Source organism: Phoenix dactylifera, chromosome 7 (genome assembly GCF_009389715.1).
Source record: "Phoenix dactylifera cultivar Barhee BC4 chromosome 7, palm_55x_up_171113_PBpolish2nd_filt_p, whole genome shotgun sequence".
NCBI lineage: Eukaryota > Viridiplantae > Streptophyta > Magnoliopsida > Arecales > Arecaceae > Phoenix > Phoenix dactylifera.
The window spans coordinates 9,078,087-9,096,042 of NC_052398.1; the positions used below are offsets into that span (position 1 = coordinate 9,078,087).

The window sequence follows — 17,956 nt, forward strand, 5'->3', positions numbered from 1 at the left end:
AGCCGTTACAAATTCAAGAATTAAATATTTAAGAAATTATGTATTTCCCGTCACTATCCAGTTGCGGAGTTAGTGACGAAGGTAACTTGGTCACTGATTTTGTCACAGAATGCGGTCACAAGTTTGGTCACTAATCTGTCACGACCTTTAGTGACAGATTTAGTCGTCACAGACATGATCACACATTTTGTCACTACATTTGTCATTAATCCCGTCACTGACCTAGTGATAAGTTTACGGTCACTAATTGGTTACAAACGTGCTGAGCAAAATCAATTTTTATTGACCAAAATCCTGTCACTAAGTTTATGACTGCTCGTCACAATACTTGGTAAACAATTTAGTAACCAAAATTTGGTCACCGATCACAATCTAATAACCTGGTACATTTGGTACATTGATTGGCACATAATAATAATAATAGTAATATCATTAATAGCAAAGGCATTCAACATTACGCAAAAGTCATTTTAAATGTCATTCAAAATTGGCATCAACATGTCCTGAATCCATCAAAATCAAAGTCTAAAAATATGTAATAAAGATCAACAGAGATTTCATTCCTCCTAGGAATGCAAAGACCTATCATCTAAGGCAAAAACAATTATAATGAAGCATGATCAGCAGAACCAGAATCACCATTACTCCCCCGATCTGCATGCCTTGGTCCAAAGCCAATCTCTTCTCTCATCTTTTGAAGAACCTCCTCTTGCCATTTTTTCTTTTCCTGCTCAAGAATACGTAGAAGGTCTTCATGAGTGTACAGCTCTGGAGCTTGACCTGTAGAGGTGGAAGCAGATGATGATTGCCCAATAATTCCAGTGAGATCCTCTAGGGGATTAAAGCCATAGACATGGCCATGAGTTGGGACACCAGTTGCCTCAAACCACAAGTCATAATCACGTGGAGGAGCATCTGAGGTGGAGGCATCACCATATTTTTTGGAGTATTCAGCTGAATACTTTGCCTGCAAGTTGATTTAAAAGAAGAGAAAAACATTATGGTGGATTGATGAGAGCACAAAAGTGCAATGGTCAGACTATTTTAATTAGCATTATAATTAATAATTAATAATAAAATTAACTAATTAATGTTGTATTTGTGTTTGAGTGCAGTAATCCAAGAAACCAATTAACATTAGGTTTGAGCCCAATGCCCGGCAGCCCGAGCTCAAGTCAAGCCAGCATCTTCTAGGGCCTGCACATCCTGACTTCATCCCGCGATACACCACAACATCACGAGCATCTCCGTATTCACATTCAATGATCCAGATCGGCTCCTCCGGCTTCAGCCCCTCTTCCAAAATAATCAAGCGAGCATCTCACACCACCACGCCCGATCCAGCCAACCGTCAGATTCACGCCCGTGATCCGACTCTTCCATCGTCCCACGTCCGTGTCCCAGCTCCTTCCCAAATCAGCAAACCTCCCAGCTCATCCAGCAACGGTTCCGTGGCCAGCCCCTCTCCCGTGATCCAAGCCGGACGATCCCACGGTAGCCTCCACCTCCACGTCACTACCAGCAACGCCCGCATCCCAGACTGACTTCCATTCCAGCGTGTCCCCACCGCATCTCATCCCGCCTCTCCTTCCGCCCATGATGCATCCAAGGATCCGGCCGTTCGAGACGTCCTCCCTTCCCGAATCCACCCTCCCAGCTCATTCCGTGAATCACCCCCTCCACGGATCAAGCTTCCGCATCCAAGGATTCCAGCTTCCGTCCGCGTCGCTCCCAGCATCCGTTTCTCCTTCCGTCGATCCCGCAGCACCCCCCAAGTGATCCCGCGGACAGCCCTTCTTCCCGAGTCCGTGATCCCAGCGGCCAGCTCTATTAATCCAACCATTTGCGAGCATCCGGCGCCCCAGCAATTACCTGTCCCCCTTCCGGATTCGAGACATCTTCAGCGTCCGCTCCGTGTCCCGGCAAATTCCCGAAGACCCGCGACCGTTTTGATCCATCGCCGGCTTCAAGGCTCGGGCGATCTATAAATAGGGGAGCTCTCGGCAGGAGGGGGGAGTCCTCGGCTTGGTGGGAGCCGGCGGGTCCAAGGGGCGCAAGGAAGCGGGTGGTGGTCGGCTTGTTCAAGGCGGAACAGGGGAGAGAAGAGAGAGTGTTGTGCTCTGTTTTCAACTTCATTGAAAACAGAGCATTGTGTTTCTTTTTTCTTTTTTTTTTAGTTTTTAGCTTTTTGTTTTTTTTGTTTTTCAATTAAGAGTAATGTGTTGTTTGTAGTTGGAATTTTAATTGAGAGCAATGTGTTTTGACTTTGAATTTTAATTGAGAGCATGTTGTTTTGGGGTTTTTAGTTTTATTTTAATAGAGAGTTTTATTTATACTAAAGTTTTTAATTTCTGTTGTTTTTAATTTCCGTTCCTCAAATTCTTTAATCTTTCTTCTTTTTATGCAATACATTAAATTTTCCTTTATGCAGTTTCTTCTTGTTTTCATCCATTTTTATTTATGCCAAAGCTTTTCTTTGATTAATTAAATAAATGCTTTTCGAATCTAAGTATCTTTCTTGTAGTTAGTTTCAATTAGAAAATCATATCAACATCCCCGACATAATGTTTTTCCTTTATCATTCAAAAATCGATTTTGAATCCGAGTGAATGTTCTAATTTTTATGCAACTCCAACCGCCTCCCTGTGGATCGACCTCTTACAACCACTATTCTTCGAGTAGAACAGGTAAGAGTAAAATTAAATTAAGCTTTGTTCGTCGGTTCTAACAACGATCTGTCTAGCATATTTTTAGTTAGACAGGAATCGGACGAACAGAATTTTGGCGCCGTTACTGGAGAGGCAAATCGAGAAGCAAGAACGATCACGAAGATCAAATCAAATTTTGGATGCCCGGAGTGAACGTACTCCGGTAGTAAGTTTTTATTTTTATTTTTATTAATTTTTCTTATTTTGATAATTTCTAGTTAATAATTTCGTAGTTATTAAATTCTGAAATTTGAAATTCGAAATTTAAAATTCAAAAAAAAATTAAAATTAAAAAAAATGCAAACATTCAAAAATTTTTTAAATTCAAAATTCGAATTCTGAGATTCAAAATTTGAAGTTTAAAAAGAAAAAATTTTTTTAATTAAATCAAAAAAATATAAAAAAAATTATTATTTTTGCTAGTAATTGATAGGGTGCAATCCTCCGAGGTTATCATACCTCTATTGGGACTCCTCACGGAGTAATCTCCAGAGCTTATTCAACGGGCATTCGGAGATTGATTGACGCATAAGGATTGTGTTTAGTTTACATTCAAGTTATTGTTATATATTAAAAAAAAATTAACAAAAAATAAAAATAAGAAAAATAAAAAATTGCTTGCTCATTTAATCAATACAACCTAATGACATTGCATAAACTTTAAAAAATATTGATTATTTGCTGCATTTAGTATTAAGCATTTGCATAAAGTAATTAAGGGCAAAATCCATTAAAAGATAAGGTCGGAAAGTCATTACCTGTCCTTAGCCCAAAAATCACCACCTTGCATACTTATCCTAAGCTAAATTAAATTAAAATCAAATTAGACGTTGGCCTTAGGGTTTTCGAGCTCAATTAGGCTCTTGGAAAGAAGCGGCTGAAAGCTACTCCAGTGAGGATTTAGTAATTGGTGATGTCTAGGAAAGTTTTACAACAGTGAGAACTGTTACGGGTATTGTGGTATCGGTGTATCCCTTCTAGCACCACTGCACACCCCGGGACTTTCCTGGTCACTGGTTACTGGATCACTTAACTGGTAAGCTCAAGCTTAATCTGAAAGGGAGATTAGGAGCTGTCTAATCTAGAGAGAATTTCAGGAACTTTTTAACCTGATAAATCTCTGTGCAACTAGATTTAAGAAGCTGCTAAACCTCACTTAGTTCTAAGACTAATAGGGTCAAATTGTTGTGTGGTGTTGGTTGTGGTCATCTGTGTCTAGCCCTTCTCTTCTCTTAGGATTTCGTTCATTGTAGGAGTCGAATCTAATTAAGTTGTGGAAAATGTATGCATGGTAGAAGGTCATTAAGGGATAAGTTAACCCCATTTGATCCTGAGATTGAAAGAACTTTTCATCACAACCTGCGAACTGTAAACCAACCGTCGATCTCTACAATGGGTGAACACATTAGAACCCTAAATGAATTGTTTGCACCCGCATCCGCTAGTCCCCCTACTTGCATAGTATTACCAATTAATAATACAGCCCAATTCGAGATTCGGGCTGCAACAATAAACATGTTACCCAAGTTTCATGGGTTCGAGAGTGAACAACCCTATATTCATCTAAACAAGTTTTTGACAATCTGTCAAACATTTAGAAATCAAAACTTAGATGAAGAGGGTATTAAATTAAGATTGTTTCCCATGACTTTAGAAGATCGTGCTGCTGCATGGCTGTATTCCCTTGCTTCAAATTCCATCACATCATGGGAACAGTTGTCTAGGAAGTTCATGGCTAAGTTCTATCCCATGGTAAAAACTGAAAAAATTAAGGATGCCATCAGAACTTTTAGAGAAAAATATGAGGAGGAATTTTCCCAACTTTGGGAAAGATTCCATGATCTGTTAGTCAAATGCCCGCACCATGGGCTTGACAAGGCTGATCTAGTACATTTCTTTTATAAAGGACTAACTCCGGCACATAGAAACATGATTGAGTCCATGCACAAGGGTAGGTTCATGAACCAAACCCCGGATCAAGCCTATGAATTTCTTGTTGACTTAGCCGAGAACGCCCAAAATTGGAGCAGCTATGGTGAGGAAGTAAATAGAGATGAGTTCGGGTCTAGAAAACCAGGTAATTATGAAATGAAAACAGACCCAGAACTCAAAAATGTTATATCCAACCTAGTGAATGGGATGAACAATTTAAGTAAAAAGTTTGATGCTTTTACTGTTTCCACTAGTTCGAGTTCATACAAAGAGTCAAATCCCATCATGAAAGTGGAACACGAGTCATATAGTTTGTGTGTCTTGTGTAACAGTCCGGAGCATCTAGTGGAGTGCTGCCCTAATCTGCCCATCATAAAGGCCGAGCAAGCAAATGCTCTAAATTCATATAGTGCCTTTAAGAAGCCCACTCCCAACTCGTTCAGCCCAGTTTACCACCCTGATAATAGGTTCCACCCAAATTTCTCATACAAGCAAAATGAACCTATTCAGCATCAAAGTGGTCCACCAGGTTTTCAAAACAACTTCCCCAGGATAGGTCCACCACAAATGAACCAACCTTTGGTTCCATCTGTACCGCCTTATAATGCCCCTATCCCACAGCAACCTTCACAATTAGAAACCATGATGGCTAATATGATGAAACAACAACAAGATTTTATCAAACAACAACAACAGACCAATACAGCCCAAGCTCAGACTAACCAATTCCATGCGCAAGCAATTGCAAAACTTGAGGTTAGCCTGAGCCAAATAGCTAACTCTCTAGGAGATAGGAAGAAAGGTGAACTACCTAGTCAACCAGTGCCTAACCCTAGTAGACAACAAAATCAAGGTCAGATAGGTCAGTATCAAATCAATTCTAATGGAAATCCGACCTATGAAGTCCAGGCGATTACCACTTTAAGGTCTGGCAAGCAAGTGGACAATAAAGTCCAACTTCCTGAACATGAAAAAGAAAATAAAACTGAATCCGATAAGAACCCTATTCAGAAGAAGGGTCAAGAACAGGATAAATCAAACAAAAAGAAAGAACCCATAGAAACATACAAACCTAAGGTTCCCTTTCCCAGTAGACTTCAGGACTCCAAGAAACAATCTAACTTTGATGAAATCATGGAAGTCTTTAAAACTGTTCGGATAAATATACCTTTTCTCGATGCCATAAGACAAATTCCCTCCTATACAAAATTCTTGAAAGACCTCACCACGGTCAAAAGAAAAACCAGCATTCCTAGGCAAGCTGTTATGGCTGCACAAGCCTCATCTCTCATTCAACAACAGATTGCCCCGAAATTCAAAGATCCTGGTTGCCCCACCATTGAAATAAAAATAGGAGAGACGATCATCCAGAGAGCCCTATTAGATTTAGGAGCCAGTGTGAATCTACTTCCCTACTATGTGTACCAAAAGTTAGGTTTGGGGGAATTAAAGCCTACAAATATTACCCTTTCCTTAGCAGATAGGACAGTGAAGTACCCCAAGGGGATTGTAGAGGATGTAATAGTGAAAGTAAATGAGTTTTACTATCCTGTGGACTTCGTTATCCTTGAGACCGAACCTGTAATACATCCAGACAATCACATACCTATAATTTTAGGTAGACCCTTCTTAGCCACAGCAAATGCTGTGATCAATTGTCGGAATGGGATGCTGAAGTTATCTTTTGGCAATATGAAAGTCGAACTTAATGTCTTTAATATAAGTAAACAACCACCAGACGACAAAGAAATCAATGAAGTTGACATGATTGAAAGTCTGGTTCAGGAGACTTTCTTACAAACTTATAATAAGGACCCTTTAGAAGCTTACCTTGCCCATTCTGAGGAAGTGGTCGAGCATGCACCCCCTAGTTCTGTTCCTCTTATAAGCATAGATCGTCACCAGCCAACTGTTCTTCCTTGGACTCTTCCAAAACCATTCTTAGATAATGGTTGAAAAAAAATGGGGATTTACATTTTGTCTGGCTGAAGACATAAAACTTAGCGCTCTTGGGAGGCAACCCAACATGTAAATATTTTCAAAAAAAAAAAAAATTGCAGGTTTGTGATTTTTGCCCCTATTGTCACTTTACCTACCCATATCAGGTAACTTCTCCTCTATCCTATTACTGTTTTAAATTTTCTTTCACATTGAGGACAATGTTAGATTTAGGTGTGGGGGAGAGAATATTTTTGATGCAATTAAAAAAAATATTAAAATTAAAAAAAATTAAATTAAATTATTTTTTTATTTTTCTTATTTTTTTAAAAAGGGATTTCAAATTTTTAACTCAAACTCTAATCTCTTTGGCTGTACAAACTAGGAATTGCGTTGACAATAGCTTTGAGTTAAGGAATATGATAGCAGTTCTAGCTTGAGTTTTCGTCCCACCTATCTTCTGCTAACATGATACAAGATGATTTAATACCAACACGTAAGCACATGAATAGTGGGGTATGTATACTTGCAACTAATATGAATACTTTTAATCTTCGGGATAATTTAAAGTTATATGTGTGATGAATACCCTAATCAAAAAAAAAAAGAGATAAAATAAAATAAAAATAATGAGTTTATTTTAAGTCTTCTCACTGAGTAACCGGGCCTCTTGCCTGGCAAGCAGCGAGTGTTCGCGTAAAAAGGTGAGGATGATTGAGATTAAACTCTGAGTGACTAATTTGGCCTTGAAGCCTAGTTAACTTGAGTTATTAAGCCTGTTAGGGTGTCTCTACACCTAGTGCCCTGAGCCATCTGGATCGGGAGTCATTGGCCTAACACTCGCTATATGGGTTGCTAGAAAGTTTAATAAGGCTAGATATTGCACAAGTCATTCTTCTTAGCATTTAGTCTGAAAAAAAAAAAGAGAATAAATAAATCCGGGGTGTTCATTACCATTTAACTCTAGAAAGTCTTGAAAAATGGAGTAATCATGTTGGAAGTAAGTAAAAGCCACTCATTTATATGATACTATCTTGCACCTCACTACATTCTTGACTTGTTAGCAGATAGATTGGGTGTAATGAAACTTGAATTAGAGTCTGTTTAAATATGATAACAACAAGTCTCTATTGTCCTTGCAATTCTAATTTCATACAGTAATACTTATTCAAATTTCGAGTTAAAAATTGAAAATCCCTAACTGATGAAGTTTGTGGGTAACTTCACTGCAAACCCTCACGAGACAACACTCGTCCACTAGGGTAACCTAGGGGTTTAAAGGCTTGTTGCACATGCTAAGTGCAATCGTAATGCTCTACGAAAGTGAGTATTTATCTTAGTTCATGTATATATATAATAATTAATACTTTTGCACTCTCATTTCTGCACTAAATTGCTAGAGACTAGCAATAAGCTGGTTGGGGGGTGTGATGAGAGCACAAAAGTGCAATGGTCAGACTATTTTAATTAGCATTATAATTAATAATTAATAATAAAATTAACTAATTAATGTTGTATTTGTGTTTGAGTGCAGTAATCCAAGAAACCAATTAACATTAGGTTTGAGCCCAATGCCTGGCAGCCCGAGCTCAAGTCAAGCCAGCATCTTCCAGGGCCTGCACATCCTGACTTCATCCCGCGATACACCACAACATCACGAGCATCTCCGTATTCACATCCAATGATCCAGATCGGCTCCTCCGGCTTCAGCCCCTCTTCCAAAATAATCAAGCGAGCATCTCACACCACCACGCCCGATCCAGCCAACCGTCAGATTCACGCCCGTGATCCGACTCTTCCATCGTCCCACGTCCGTGTCCCAGCTCCTTCCCAAATCAGCAAACCTCCCAGCTCATCCAGCAACGGTTCCGTGGCCAGCCCCTCTCCCGTGATCCAAGCCGGACGATCCCACGGTAGCCTCCACCTCCACGTCACTACCAGCAACGCCCGCATCCCAGACTGACTTCCATTCCAGCGTGTCCCCACCGCATCTCATCCCGCCTCTCCTTCCGCCCATGATGCATCCAAGGATCCGGCCGTTCGAGACGTCCTCCCTTCCCGAATCCACCCTCCCAGCTCATTCCGTGAATCACCCCCTCCACGGATCAAGCTTCCGCATCCAAGGATTCCAGCTTCCGTCCGCGTCGCTCCCAGCATCCGTTTCTCCTTCCGTCGATCCCGCAGCACCCCCCAAGTGATCCCGCGGACAGCCCTTCTTCCCGAGTCCGTGATCCCAGCGGCCAGCTCTATTAATCCAACCATTTGCGAGCATCCGGCGCCCCAGCAATTACCTGTCCCCCTTCCGGATTCGAGACATCTTCAGCGTCCGCTCCGTGTCCCGGCAAATTCCCGAAGACCCGCGACCGTTTTGATCCATCGCCGGCTTCAAGGCTCGGGCGATCTATAAATAGGGGAGCTCTCGGCAGGAGGGGGGAGTCCTCGGCTTGGTGGGAGCCGGCGGGTCCAAGGGGCGCAAGGAAGCGGGTGGTGGTCGGCTTGTTCAAGGCGGAACAGGGGAGAGAAGAGAGAGTGTTGTGCTCTGTTTTCAATGAAAGAGAGAGTGTTGTGCTCTGTTTTCAACTTCATTGAAAACAGAGCATTGTGTTTCTTTTTTCTTTTTTTTTTAGTTTTTAGCTTTTTGTTTTTTTTGTTTTTCAATTAAGAGTAATGTGTTGTTTGTAGTTGGAATTTTAATTGAGAGCAATGTGTTTTGACTTTGAATTTTAATTGAGAGCATGTTGTTTTGGGGTTTTTAGTTTTATTTTAATAGAGAGTTTTATTTATACTAAAGTTTTTAATTTCTGTTGTTTTTAATTTCCGTTCCTCAAATTCTTTAATCTTTCTTCTTTTTATGCAATACATTAAATTTTCCTTTATGCAGTTTCTTCTTGTTTTCATCCATTTTTATTTATGCCAAAGCTTTTCTTTGATTAATTAAATAAATGCTTTTCGAATCTAAGTATCTTTCTTTTAGTTAGTTTCAATTAGAAAATCATATCAACATCCCCGACATAATGTTTTTCCTTTATCATTCAAAAATCGATTTTGAATCCGAGTGAATGTTCTAATTTTTATGCAACTCCAACCGCCTCCCTGTGGATCGACCTCTTACAACCACTATTCTTCGAGTAGAACAGGTAAGAGTAAAATTAAATTAAGCTTTGTTCATCGGTTCTAACAACGATCTGTCTAGCATATTTTTAGTTAGACAGGAATCGGACGAACATGGATCAAACAAGAGATAAACATGAGCAAGCTCAATAATATTTATGAATCATAAAAAAATTATACTTACCATGACAACTTCACTTCTCTTATCTACATATCCTCCCATGCCTTGCTTTGTCTTATGCGTCCGATTAAAAGATTCAACTATTGTTGGCTCCCTACCTAACTTTAATTTCTACAAAAGAGAAAAGAAAAAATTCATTAACATATAATGGGCTAATTTAAGATGATTGAACAATAATATAAAAATTATTATAGAAATCTAATTGAATAAAGATATGTACCAATCGTTCGTCATGATTGACAAATGTGATTGATCCTCCACAGTTTATAAAAAATGGGTTTAAGATTTTTTTAAACAGAGCTTATTTTAGACAAGTCTCTCCACTCAAGCAAGTTGGACTGCAAATGGACAACAAGGAGAACATAAATCAAAGTAGCAATTAAAATTTTGAAAATTCTAATTCTATCAGCAGAGTAACAAATAGATGCATTTACTAACCAGAAGAACACCTACATACATACATACCAAAACCAAAAAAGAGAAGGGATGAAAAATCCCTCCTCTCGGGAAACATATGTTTAATCAACATACAAATGGCAGTGGTATCATTATTGCAGAAAGTGCGCTAAGGAAATCAGTGAATAAAATTGCAAAATTACAACATCTAGTCAGAACGTTATAGTTGCAGACTGCACTCATCCAAATATATTTAAAAGTCTTTTGAGGCTGGGGGTGGTGGCTTTCTGGTAACTGCTACTATACATGAGCTGCAAAAATGACTATTGAACCAAATTTTTAGGACCACCGATGAAAGGCTGGTAAAAGGACTAGTATAAATCATCAAAATAAGAGTTGAAAAGCTGTAAAAATCCATCCAAGTGGCGGTTTCAACTTTTAATAGATCATAGCAAAACAATAATCAGTGAAGCAGTCTAAATATATGCAAATCATTGGTAGGACTAACAAATGTGTCAGAATAAAAATGCATAATATTAAGGAGCTCCTCAAGTACAACATTATTTTTGTCTATTTTAGCAACAGTAAATTCGACACAGTGCCGGTATCATGATTTACCCAACCAAGTGATGTGTCCAAGTATCATAATAAAAGCAGCTACTCAGATATATCAAAGTTTCTTTCGTCTATTTTAGCAAAAAAAAAAAAAAAAAATCCCTCCTCTCTTTCTCTGTCTCCCGTCTCCACCCAAAACAAAACCACTGTCCCCACTCCCCACTCTCCCACTGTTCCGAGCTCTCTCGCTGCCCCACCACCTCTCTCTCTCTCTCTCTTTCTCTCTCCGGGCTTGGGCAAAATCTACCGGGATCGAGCTTGAAGAGGAGGAGGAGGAGGAGAAAACTCTTACCGGTGACTGTGAGTCGATGACCGGAGCCGCGGAGGTTGCCGTCCGGGGGAGAAGGACGCGAAGAGCCGCCGGCCGGTCGTTGAAGAGGCGACGACACCGAGAGGAGGCGGCTATCAGGCTCTCAGCGAGGGAAAAGGGGGGGCGGGGGCGGCGGCGGCGGCGGCTCTCAGCGAGGGAGGGGGGCCGGCGGCGGCGGCTCTCAGCGAGGGAGGGGAGGCAGCGGCGGCTCTCAGCGAGGGAGGGGGGGTGCGGCGGCGGCTCTCAGCGAGGGGGTGCGGCGGCGGCTCTCAGCGAGGGAGGGCGGCGACGGCTCTCAGCGAGGGAGGGGGGGCAAGGGAGTGGGGGGGGGGGGGGCGGCGGCGGCTCTCAGCGAGGGAGGGGAAGGGAAGGGAAGGGAAGGGAAGGACCCAAAGGTTAGGATTTTTGTTAAGTCGGTTTGCAAGCCAAATTGTATATCTAAGGCTGATTTGGGCTAAATCGGTTTGCAAGCCAAATTTCATATCAAATTATTTTTTATTTATAAGGCTGATTGGACGGGACTTGCAAGGCAAAAATATTTTTGAACTATAAAGCATGGTAAAAAAATTCTATAAAGCAGGAAACTTGCAATAGGGGTGCAAATGGGTCATGGCCGACACCATGAGATTTTAAAATGAGAAGAAGAAATTTGAGTTTTATAGAGAGCGATTGGAATTTGGATTATCGAAGAAATTTGGGCGGAACGGCGGGCACACTTTAGTTTCATTTTGGATATTCCTCCTTTTATCTTTTCTTTTAATTTAGGTTTACTCAAAAATAATATTTTTAATATTTTTAGAATTAAAAATTAAATTTGGTGACAGAAATTTTTGTCAATAATCTGTTACTGCCAAAAATAATCTTTTAAAAATTTATAAATACTAGGGTTACTATATTTGTGACGGCTGCATTTGTCACTGTCTGGTTGCAATTTTGGTTATCATATTGCTGACAGATACCCCGTCACTATGATGGTCACTAAGGTTTGGCGCCCATCCTACCCGCGCATTCTGTGACCGGTCTGTCACTAAACGGTCACTAAGTTTACACCACGGTGACCAAATTTCTGTCGGTCACTAATCCGTCACAAATAGTAACTGATAACGGTCCGTCACTAATTTTCCGTCACTATACGCGTGTTTTCTGGTAGTGTAAGTGCTGAATAATGAATAAATTTATCTATTTTACATAGCACTTATTATTATTTTTATGTTAGGGAGCCGGCTGGTCCCAAGCTCTCACAGGCCAAATCCCACGGGAAGAAAGAAACAAAGAAGGGAGAGAAGATTTTTGGTTATTTTGGGAATGACTTCCCATAAGAGTTAAAAAGGAGTCGTTCTCAAGGGAATCGCAAGAGGGAGAGATGGGAGCCCGCTGCTGTGCTGCTGCTGCCATCTCCAACTCCATGCAGGGCTGATCTTCTCACTAGGGCAAGGAATTCACCACTAACATCGGAACAAGGATTAATTATATTTTAATTTATTCTTGGATAAACATGCAAATTGGCTACAAGCCTAATAAGCATTTAAATAGAAATTCACAAAAGTAATTTAGGCATAATCCATCTTTAGTTAGCATGAAATGTCTACCCTAATCTAAGGTGGCAGCACATCGCATCTTCCTTAAGCATGGACTATCTTATATTTACCTAGTGATCATGAAGAACAATTGTATAAACGTCATATTTAAAATTACAGAAATTAAATATGAGATGAAATAAAATATTCATTAGAAGCAAAATAAGGTTTATACAACTCCAAGAATAGAAATCAAAATATAAAACCCTTGGCCCTTTATCAGGGCTGCATCCGGCCCTAGTGAGAAGATCAGCCTTCCATGGAATGGTAGACGGCAGTAGCAGCACAGCAACAGGCTTCCATCTTCATATAAAAATCTTTTCCTTCCATCCCACTCTCTCTATTCCCAAAATATCACAAAGTATTCTCTCCTTCTCTTTTCTCTCTTTTTTTTTTCGTGGGAACTTGGCTTCTCCCCGCCCTCTGAGAAGATGATCAGCCGACTCCCTTCGGTGAGGAAGAAGGGATTGCCCCCCCCCCCCGGTGGGGAAGGAGGAATGAATTCTCTATTTCATGCGTGGCCCCTTTTATAGGCTGCCCACCTCTCTCTCCATTCCCGGTTGAGAGGAGATGACGATGAATCACGGAAAAGACGCAGGAGGTTGCTGGGACTGGAGCTTATCCGGAAGAAGATTGGGATGATCTGTGGTCGATGGAGGCTGATCGCAAATGGGAGAGAGGCTGCAGACATGGAGGGAAGGAGCCTTGAATCACGGATGGTGGCTGGCTGTTATTCGCGAACGTGAAGAATCTAGAAGAAGCTTGCGGAGTATCCGGACGTGGGAGTAGATTGGAAGCGAGACTTTATCTGTGGATGGCTGAACTTGATCGTATCAGGATGAGGTCTGGTTCAGGGAAGTTGCTTGATCTGCGGCCACGGGATGGACTACGTGGAAGAAGCTCGCGGCTAGGGGACTCATGGACACCTCGCGGATTACTGAAGCTCTGTTCCGAAACAGGGGAAGAGGAGGAATCTGTGGGTGATGAAGTTAATCCGGATGCTGGGAAGCTTGGATTTGCATCTATCTTGGCTAAGATCTAGCGGAGCAGGGGATGCGACGTGGGTGATGAAGGCATCGGTTGATACACGTAACAGGGGAGGATGCTGTTGAAGTTTGATCTGCATCGCGGGAGAAGAGGGTGGTTGCTGGTTCTCATGCGGAACAGGGAATTTTAGGATTTGAGTTTATCCCGTGAAGATGGAACCAATCCGAACAGGATAAGCGTAGGATCTAGTGGAAGAAATTGGGGAGATGCAGATGAACACGGGCGCAAGGAAGAATCTGGGAATGATTCGGTTTGAAGAAAAGATGACCTGTGAGCTGGGAGAATCTGTTTCCGTGAAGTCTGGGAAGAAGAATCGGAAGCCATGAAGTTGGGATTTGAGGTTGAGCTGGAAGCGTTAACGCTTGGAACTCATTCGTGGTGGATGGAATCAATCCATAACGCTTGGGAATGCGGCTGGCCATGGGATAAGGATGATTAGTAACGGGATGAAGGCTGGGATTCATCACAGGTGGAAGCGGTTCTATTCTTTGGAAATGACGTGGAACAGGGGAGATAATGTTGGGAAGATCTCGGATGATTGCTTGGTTCGGAAGAGGGAAGAGAGCTGGGAAGTTTAGTTGGTTTTGTTAACGGAGAGGAGTTCGGGGTTGTGTTTAGAGATGGAACAAGGATGAGGATGGGTTGAGTCTTTGGGATCCGTGCAACTAGATGGTATACTTTGAGATATGAGAAACAAATACTTGAAGGGATTTTATTAAAATAGGATCATGTGGAAAAAGAGTTGGAATGAGTGAACACATAAGGAGAAGGGAAGAATTTGATGGGATGCAGTTGATCTTGGAGTCGACTCCAAATGATGTGGAGTCGACTCTGATTGCTTGTGAAATGGTGCAGTGTGATGGAGTCATTTGAGTTCTTTGGACATAGGAGGGAGAGTGACATTCTGCTGGAATTAATCCCGAAACAGAGGAATGTTTGTTGGATGTGGAAGATAACATGAAGTTGGATGTAGATGCTGGATAAGAAAATGAGCTGGGATGCATGGGTTGTATCACGGAGAAGTGGAAATGCTGGATCATGATTGGATGCATGTTTGTTTGCAAAGTAATCCTGCCATCCATGCGTTCATAATTCTTCTTACTTTTGAAAGCCCATGTACTTTGGCATGTGTCATTCGGGATGGCTACCATGTGTGCTCTAGCGTGATCAGGCTTCATGATTATGAGTCAGATGATGGGTTTGACCCGACCTGCATACAGTGAATTCGACCCAAAAATAATTAAATCAAACTCGAATTATCGAATAATTTATTAAAATGCAATGATGAAGGGAAACACATTTTTTTTTGTTTATATTTAAAATATGTGCATAAAAATAATAATAAGTGCTATGTAAAATAGATAAATTTATTCATTATTTAGCACTTATCTAGCGGCCCCAAAAAGACAAGGCTGAAGATTGCTAAAGTCAAGCTTGGGGCAAAGCCTCAGCACCTGGGTCCGGAAGTCCTTGAAGCCATGGATGAGCCCATCAACTGCTTCTTCCTCGAGCTCCTCTTGGTACTCGACCGACTCGCAGAAAATTTGCACCGTGTTCCAAGCATCCTCCACCGCCTTCTCTCGAGCCTCGAGCTGCTCGATCTTCAGGCGGAGGATCCCCACCTCGTATTTTTGCCCAGCGAGCTCAGACTGGGCGTCGGCCAGGTGCGCCTCGGTAGCACGGAGCATCAACCTGGTGAGGGTGTGTGAGGCTTCCTCCTCCTCAAGGCACTCGGCCTTGAGTTTGAGCTCGGACTCGAGGGCCTCCGCCCTCGTGGTGGATTCCTTCCACCTGGCCTCGCCCTCGGCGAGCTTCTTCTCCGCGACCTCCCGTCCTCTCTAACTCCTTCGGGCCTGGTTTTGGTAGTCATCCGCCGCAGAGGCTAACATGTCAATCTCGTGGAGGTGCTGTAAGAAAAAGAAATAAAAGTTAGCCGAGGTTAAAAATTTAGAAGGATATAAAAATGAAAGCATGAGAAAAGCTTACCCGGACAGCGGAACAGTAGGTCTGTTCAATAAAACTGTCGATCTCACCTGCTTTGAGCTCGGCTTGGTCGGCTGGAAGCTGCGCGCAGCGGACGACCTCGCAGGCAACGTCACTGTTATGGAGGGTTGAATCGTCCTCAAAGACCAGCCAAGTGGGGGAGTAGGGCCTCCTCTCAGGGCGACCCCCAACCCCTGAAGAGCTAGGGATGTCGGGCCTCGAAGAGCTCGGCAGAGGAGCATGAGAAGAACTCGGAACCCCGAGACCACTGCCCGGATCGGGTCCCGAGCACCGCAAATGGATGATCTTGCGGACTTTAGAAGGGCTTGAGGGCGGGCAAGCGCAGGCCGTTGGTTCCCCTATAGCCTCGGAGGGGGTTGCGCGCTCGGCAGGGGGAGCCTCTTCCAATCTAGGCTCCCTAACTTTCTTCCGGCTGTTCTTCCGAACGAGCTGGGAGGCCTCGGCCTCAAGATCTTCAACCTCCATCGAAGCAGAGGTCGAGGCCAGCCTAAGCCTCTTCTTAGGCATGGGGCGAGCTTCACCTGCTTCGGCTGCCCTCTTATTGTACCTGGCGAGAAGGGCCTCGTTGCTGGACACCATCCCTGCAATCTCTGAAAAAGAAAAAATTTCAAGTCTCAGACTAGCTCTAAAAAACAAAGGTATAGAAAAGCGGGAGAAAAATAAAAGACAACGAAATGAAGGGGGAGCAATACAACCGCCCTTACCCTCAGGGCATGCCGAGCTCGGGCCGATGTTCACCAAGGTCTCCTCGCTTAGGAGATCGTTCAAAAGGATGTCTTCCTTCAAACTGCGAAGAGCATCAATAATTTTCTGCTCATTCGCAGTGAGTTCGGGGGTCTTGTTATAGCCTTGAGTCGTGGCAGGTCCCATGATGGATTGAACCCCCACGGATGCTTGGAGGAAAGGAAAAAAAACTTCCCCTTCCACCCATGGATGGAGGAAAGAGCACCTCGAAAGAATGGCCGACCTCCCTGAAGGGCAAAGTAAAGTCATCCTCCATCCGCGGGGTTTGATTTCAGCATGAAACACCCGCGGAAGACATTTACCAAGGTCGGTATTCCATGAGCCAGGCAGAGGGACAAGAAGCCGATAATCGTCCTCCACGAGTTCGAAGCGAGCTGCGTTGGAACGAGATGATACATCGTCAGCAGCTCATTCACAAACTCGTGCAGGGGGCATCTCAGACCGGCCAGAAGTGTCTCCCAGTACACTCCAATCCGATCTGGGGGGGTCTCGTGACCCGGTCCTCCAGCCCCGCGAACTCGAAAGCAAACTCACGCGGAAAGGAGAACTGGGTCTAAATCATGCCCGGTTCTTCCTCAATCAGGCTCAACCTGACTCCATCCAGGCCATGGCCCACCTCCGGCTCGACCTCCTTCCTACCGGAAGGAGCCCCAGTAGAAGATGAAGCGCCGCCTAAAATTTGTCCTGCTCACGAATTTAACAAAAAAAGGAGGATGAAGAAGAGAAAGCAAGCCTCCGAGCAGGCGTGAGTGAGAGATCTACCGTAGTCCTCGCCGAAAGCACCGACGACTAGAAATGGAAAATTAAGAAGAACCACCAGAAAATACTCAGAGGCACCTTCGGGAAAGATTAGATAACAGTCGAAGGAAAGTAAAATAGAGAAAGAAGAAGAGAAAGACTATGGCGGCCAAATGAAGGTCCTTAGGGCTGGGTTGGTGTTTATATAGACCCTCCCAACGGATCGGATTGACAAGAGCAAGCCGCGCCTCCCATCCAGATCACACCACGTGCCAGCCTCGGAGATTAGCCCAGCATATCAACCTGGATCGCCACTTTAAAGGCGGAATGGGAGCAGCCATTTCTTCGAACACTGGAGTCCCATTATGAAGCCGCAATACAAATCGCCTCAGAAAACAGAAAGTCGCCTCGCGCCTTCATTAAAAACATCCAAAAGCGCCTTTTTCCCTCCTTTCGAAACGACAAAATGATTGGAAACCGTCTAACCTCATCAGCATGGTAGAATTAGCTACTTCCTTTGCCCGAGCTCGAAAACGGCTCAAACTCGAAAGTCAGGGGTAGTGTGGGGGAAAAAGTGGACCACCCCACAAAATACAATTAAAGCACCTGAATCCGACGGCAAGCATAATCTCAAGAAGAATGACCTCGACAAGAA

The 17,956-nt window shown here is 43.0% G+C and overlaps 1 protein-coding gene and 1 long non-coding RNA gene across 2 annotated transcripts; both read right to left on the bottom strand.

Moving 5' to 3' along the window:
- Window positions 1-460: 460 nt before the first annotated feature.
- LOC120111345 lies at window positions 461-10,116 on the bottom strand. The gene is made up of 2 exons (XM_039128215.1): window positions 9,874-10,116; window positions 461-967 (listed from the first exon to the last, which is right to left on the bottom strand). Exons 1-2 carry the CDS (start codon window positions 9,910-9,912, stop codon window positions 605-607), a joined length of 402 nt encoding a protein of 133 aa, XP_038984143.1. The 5' UTR covers window positions 9,913-10,116; the 3' UTR covers window positions 461-604.
- A 3,052-nt stretch (window positions 10,117-13,168) lies between these two features.
- LOC120111346 lies at window positions 13,169-15,039 on the bottom strand. The gene is made up of 2 exons (XR_005512539.1): window positions 14,084-15,039; window positions 13,169-14,000 (listed from the first exon to the last, which is right to left on the bottom strand). It is a non-coding gene; the product is annotated as an uncharacterized LOC120111346 (long non-coding RNA).
- Window positions 15,040-17,956: the final 2,917 nt, after the last annotated feature.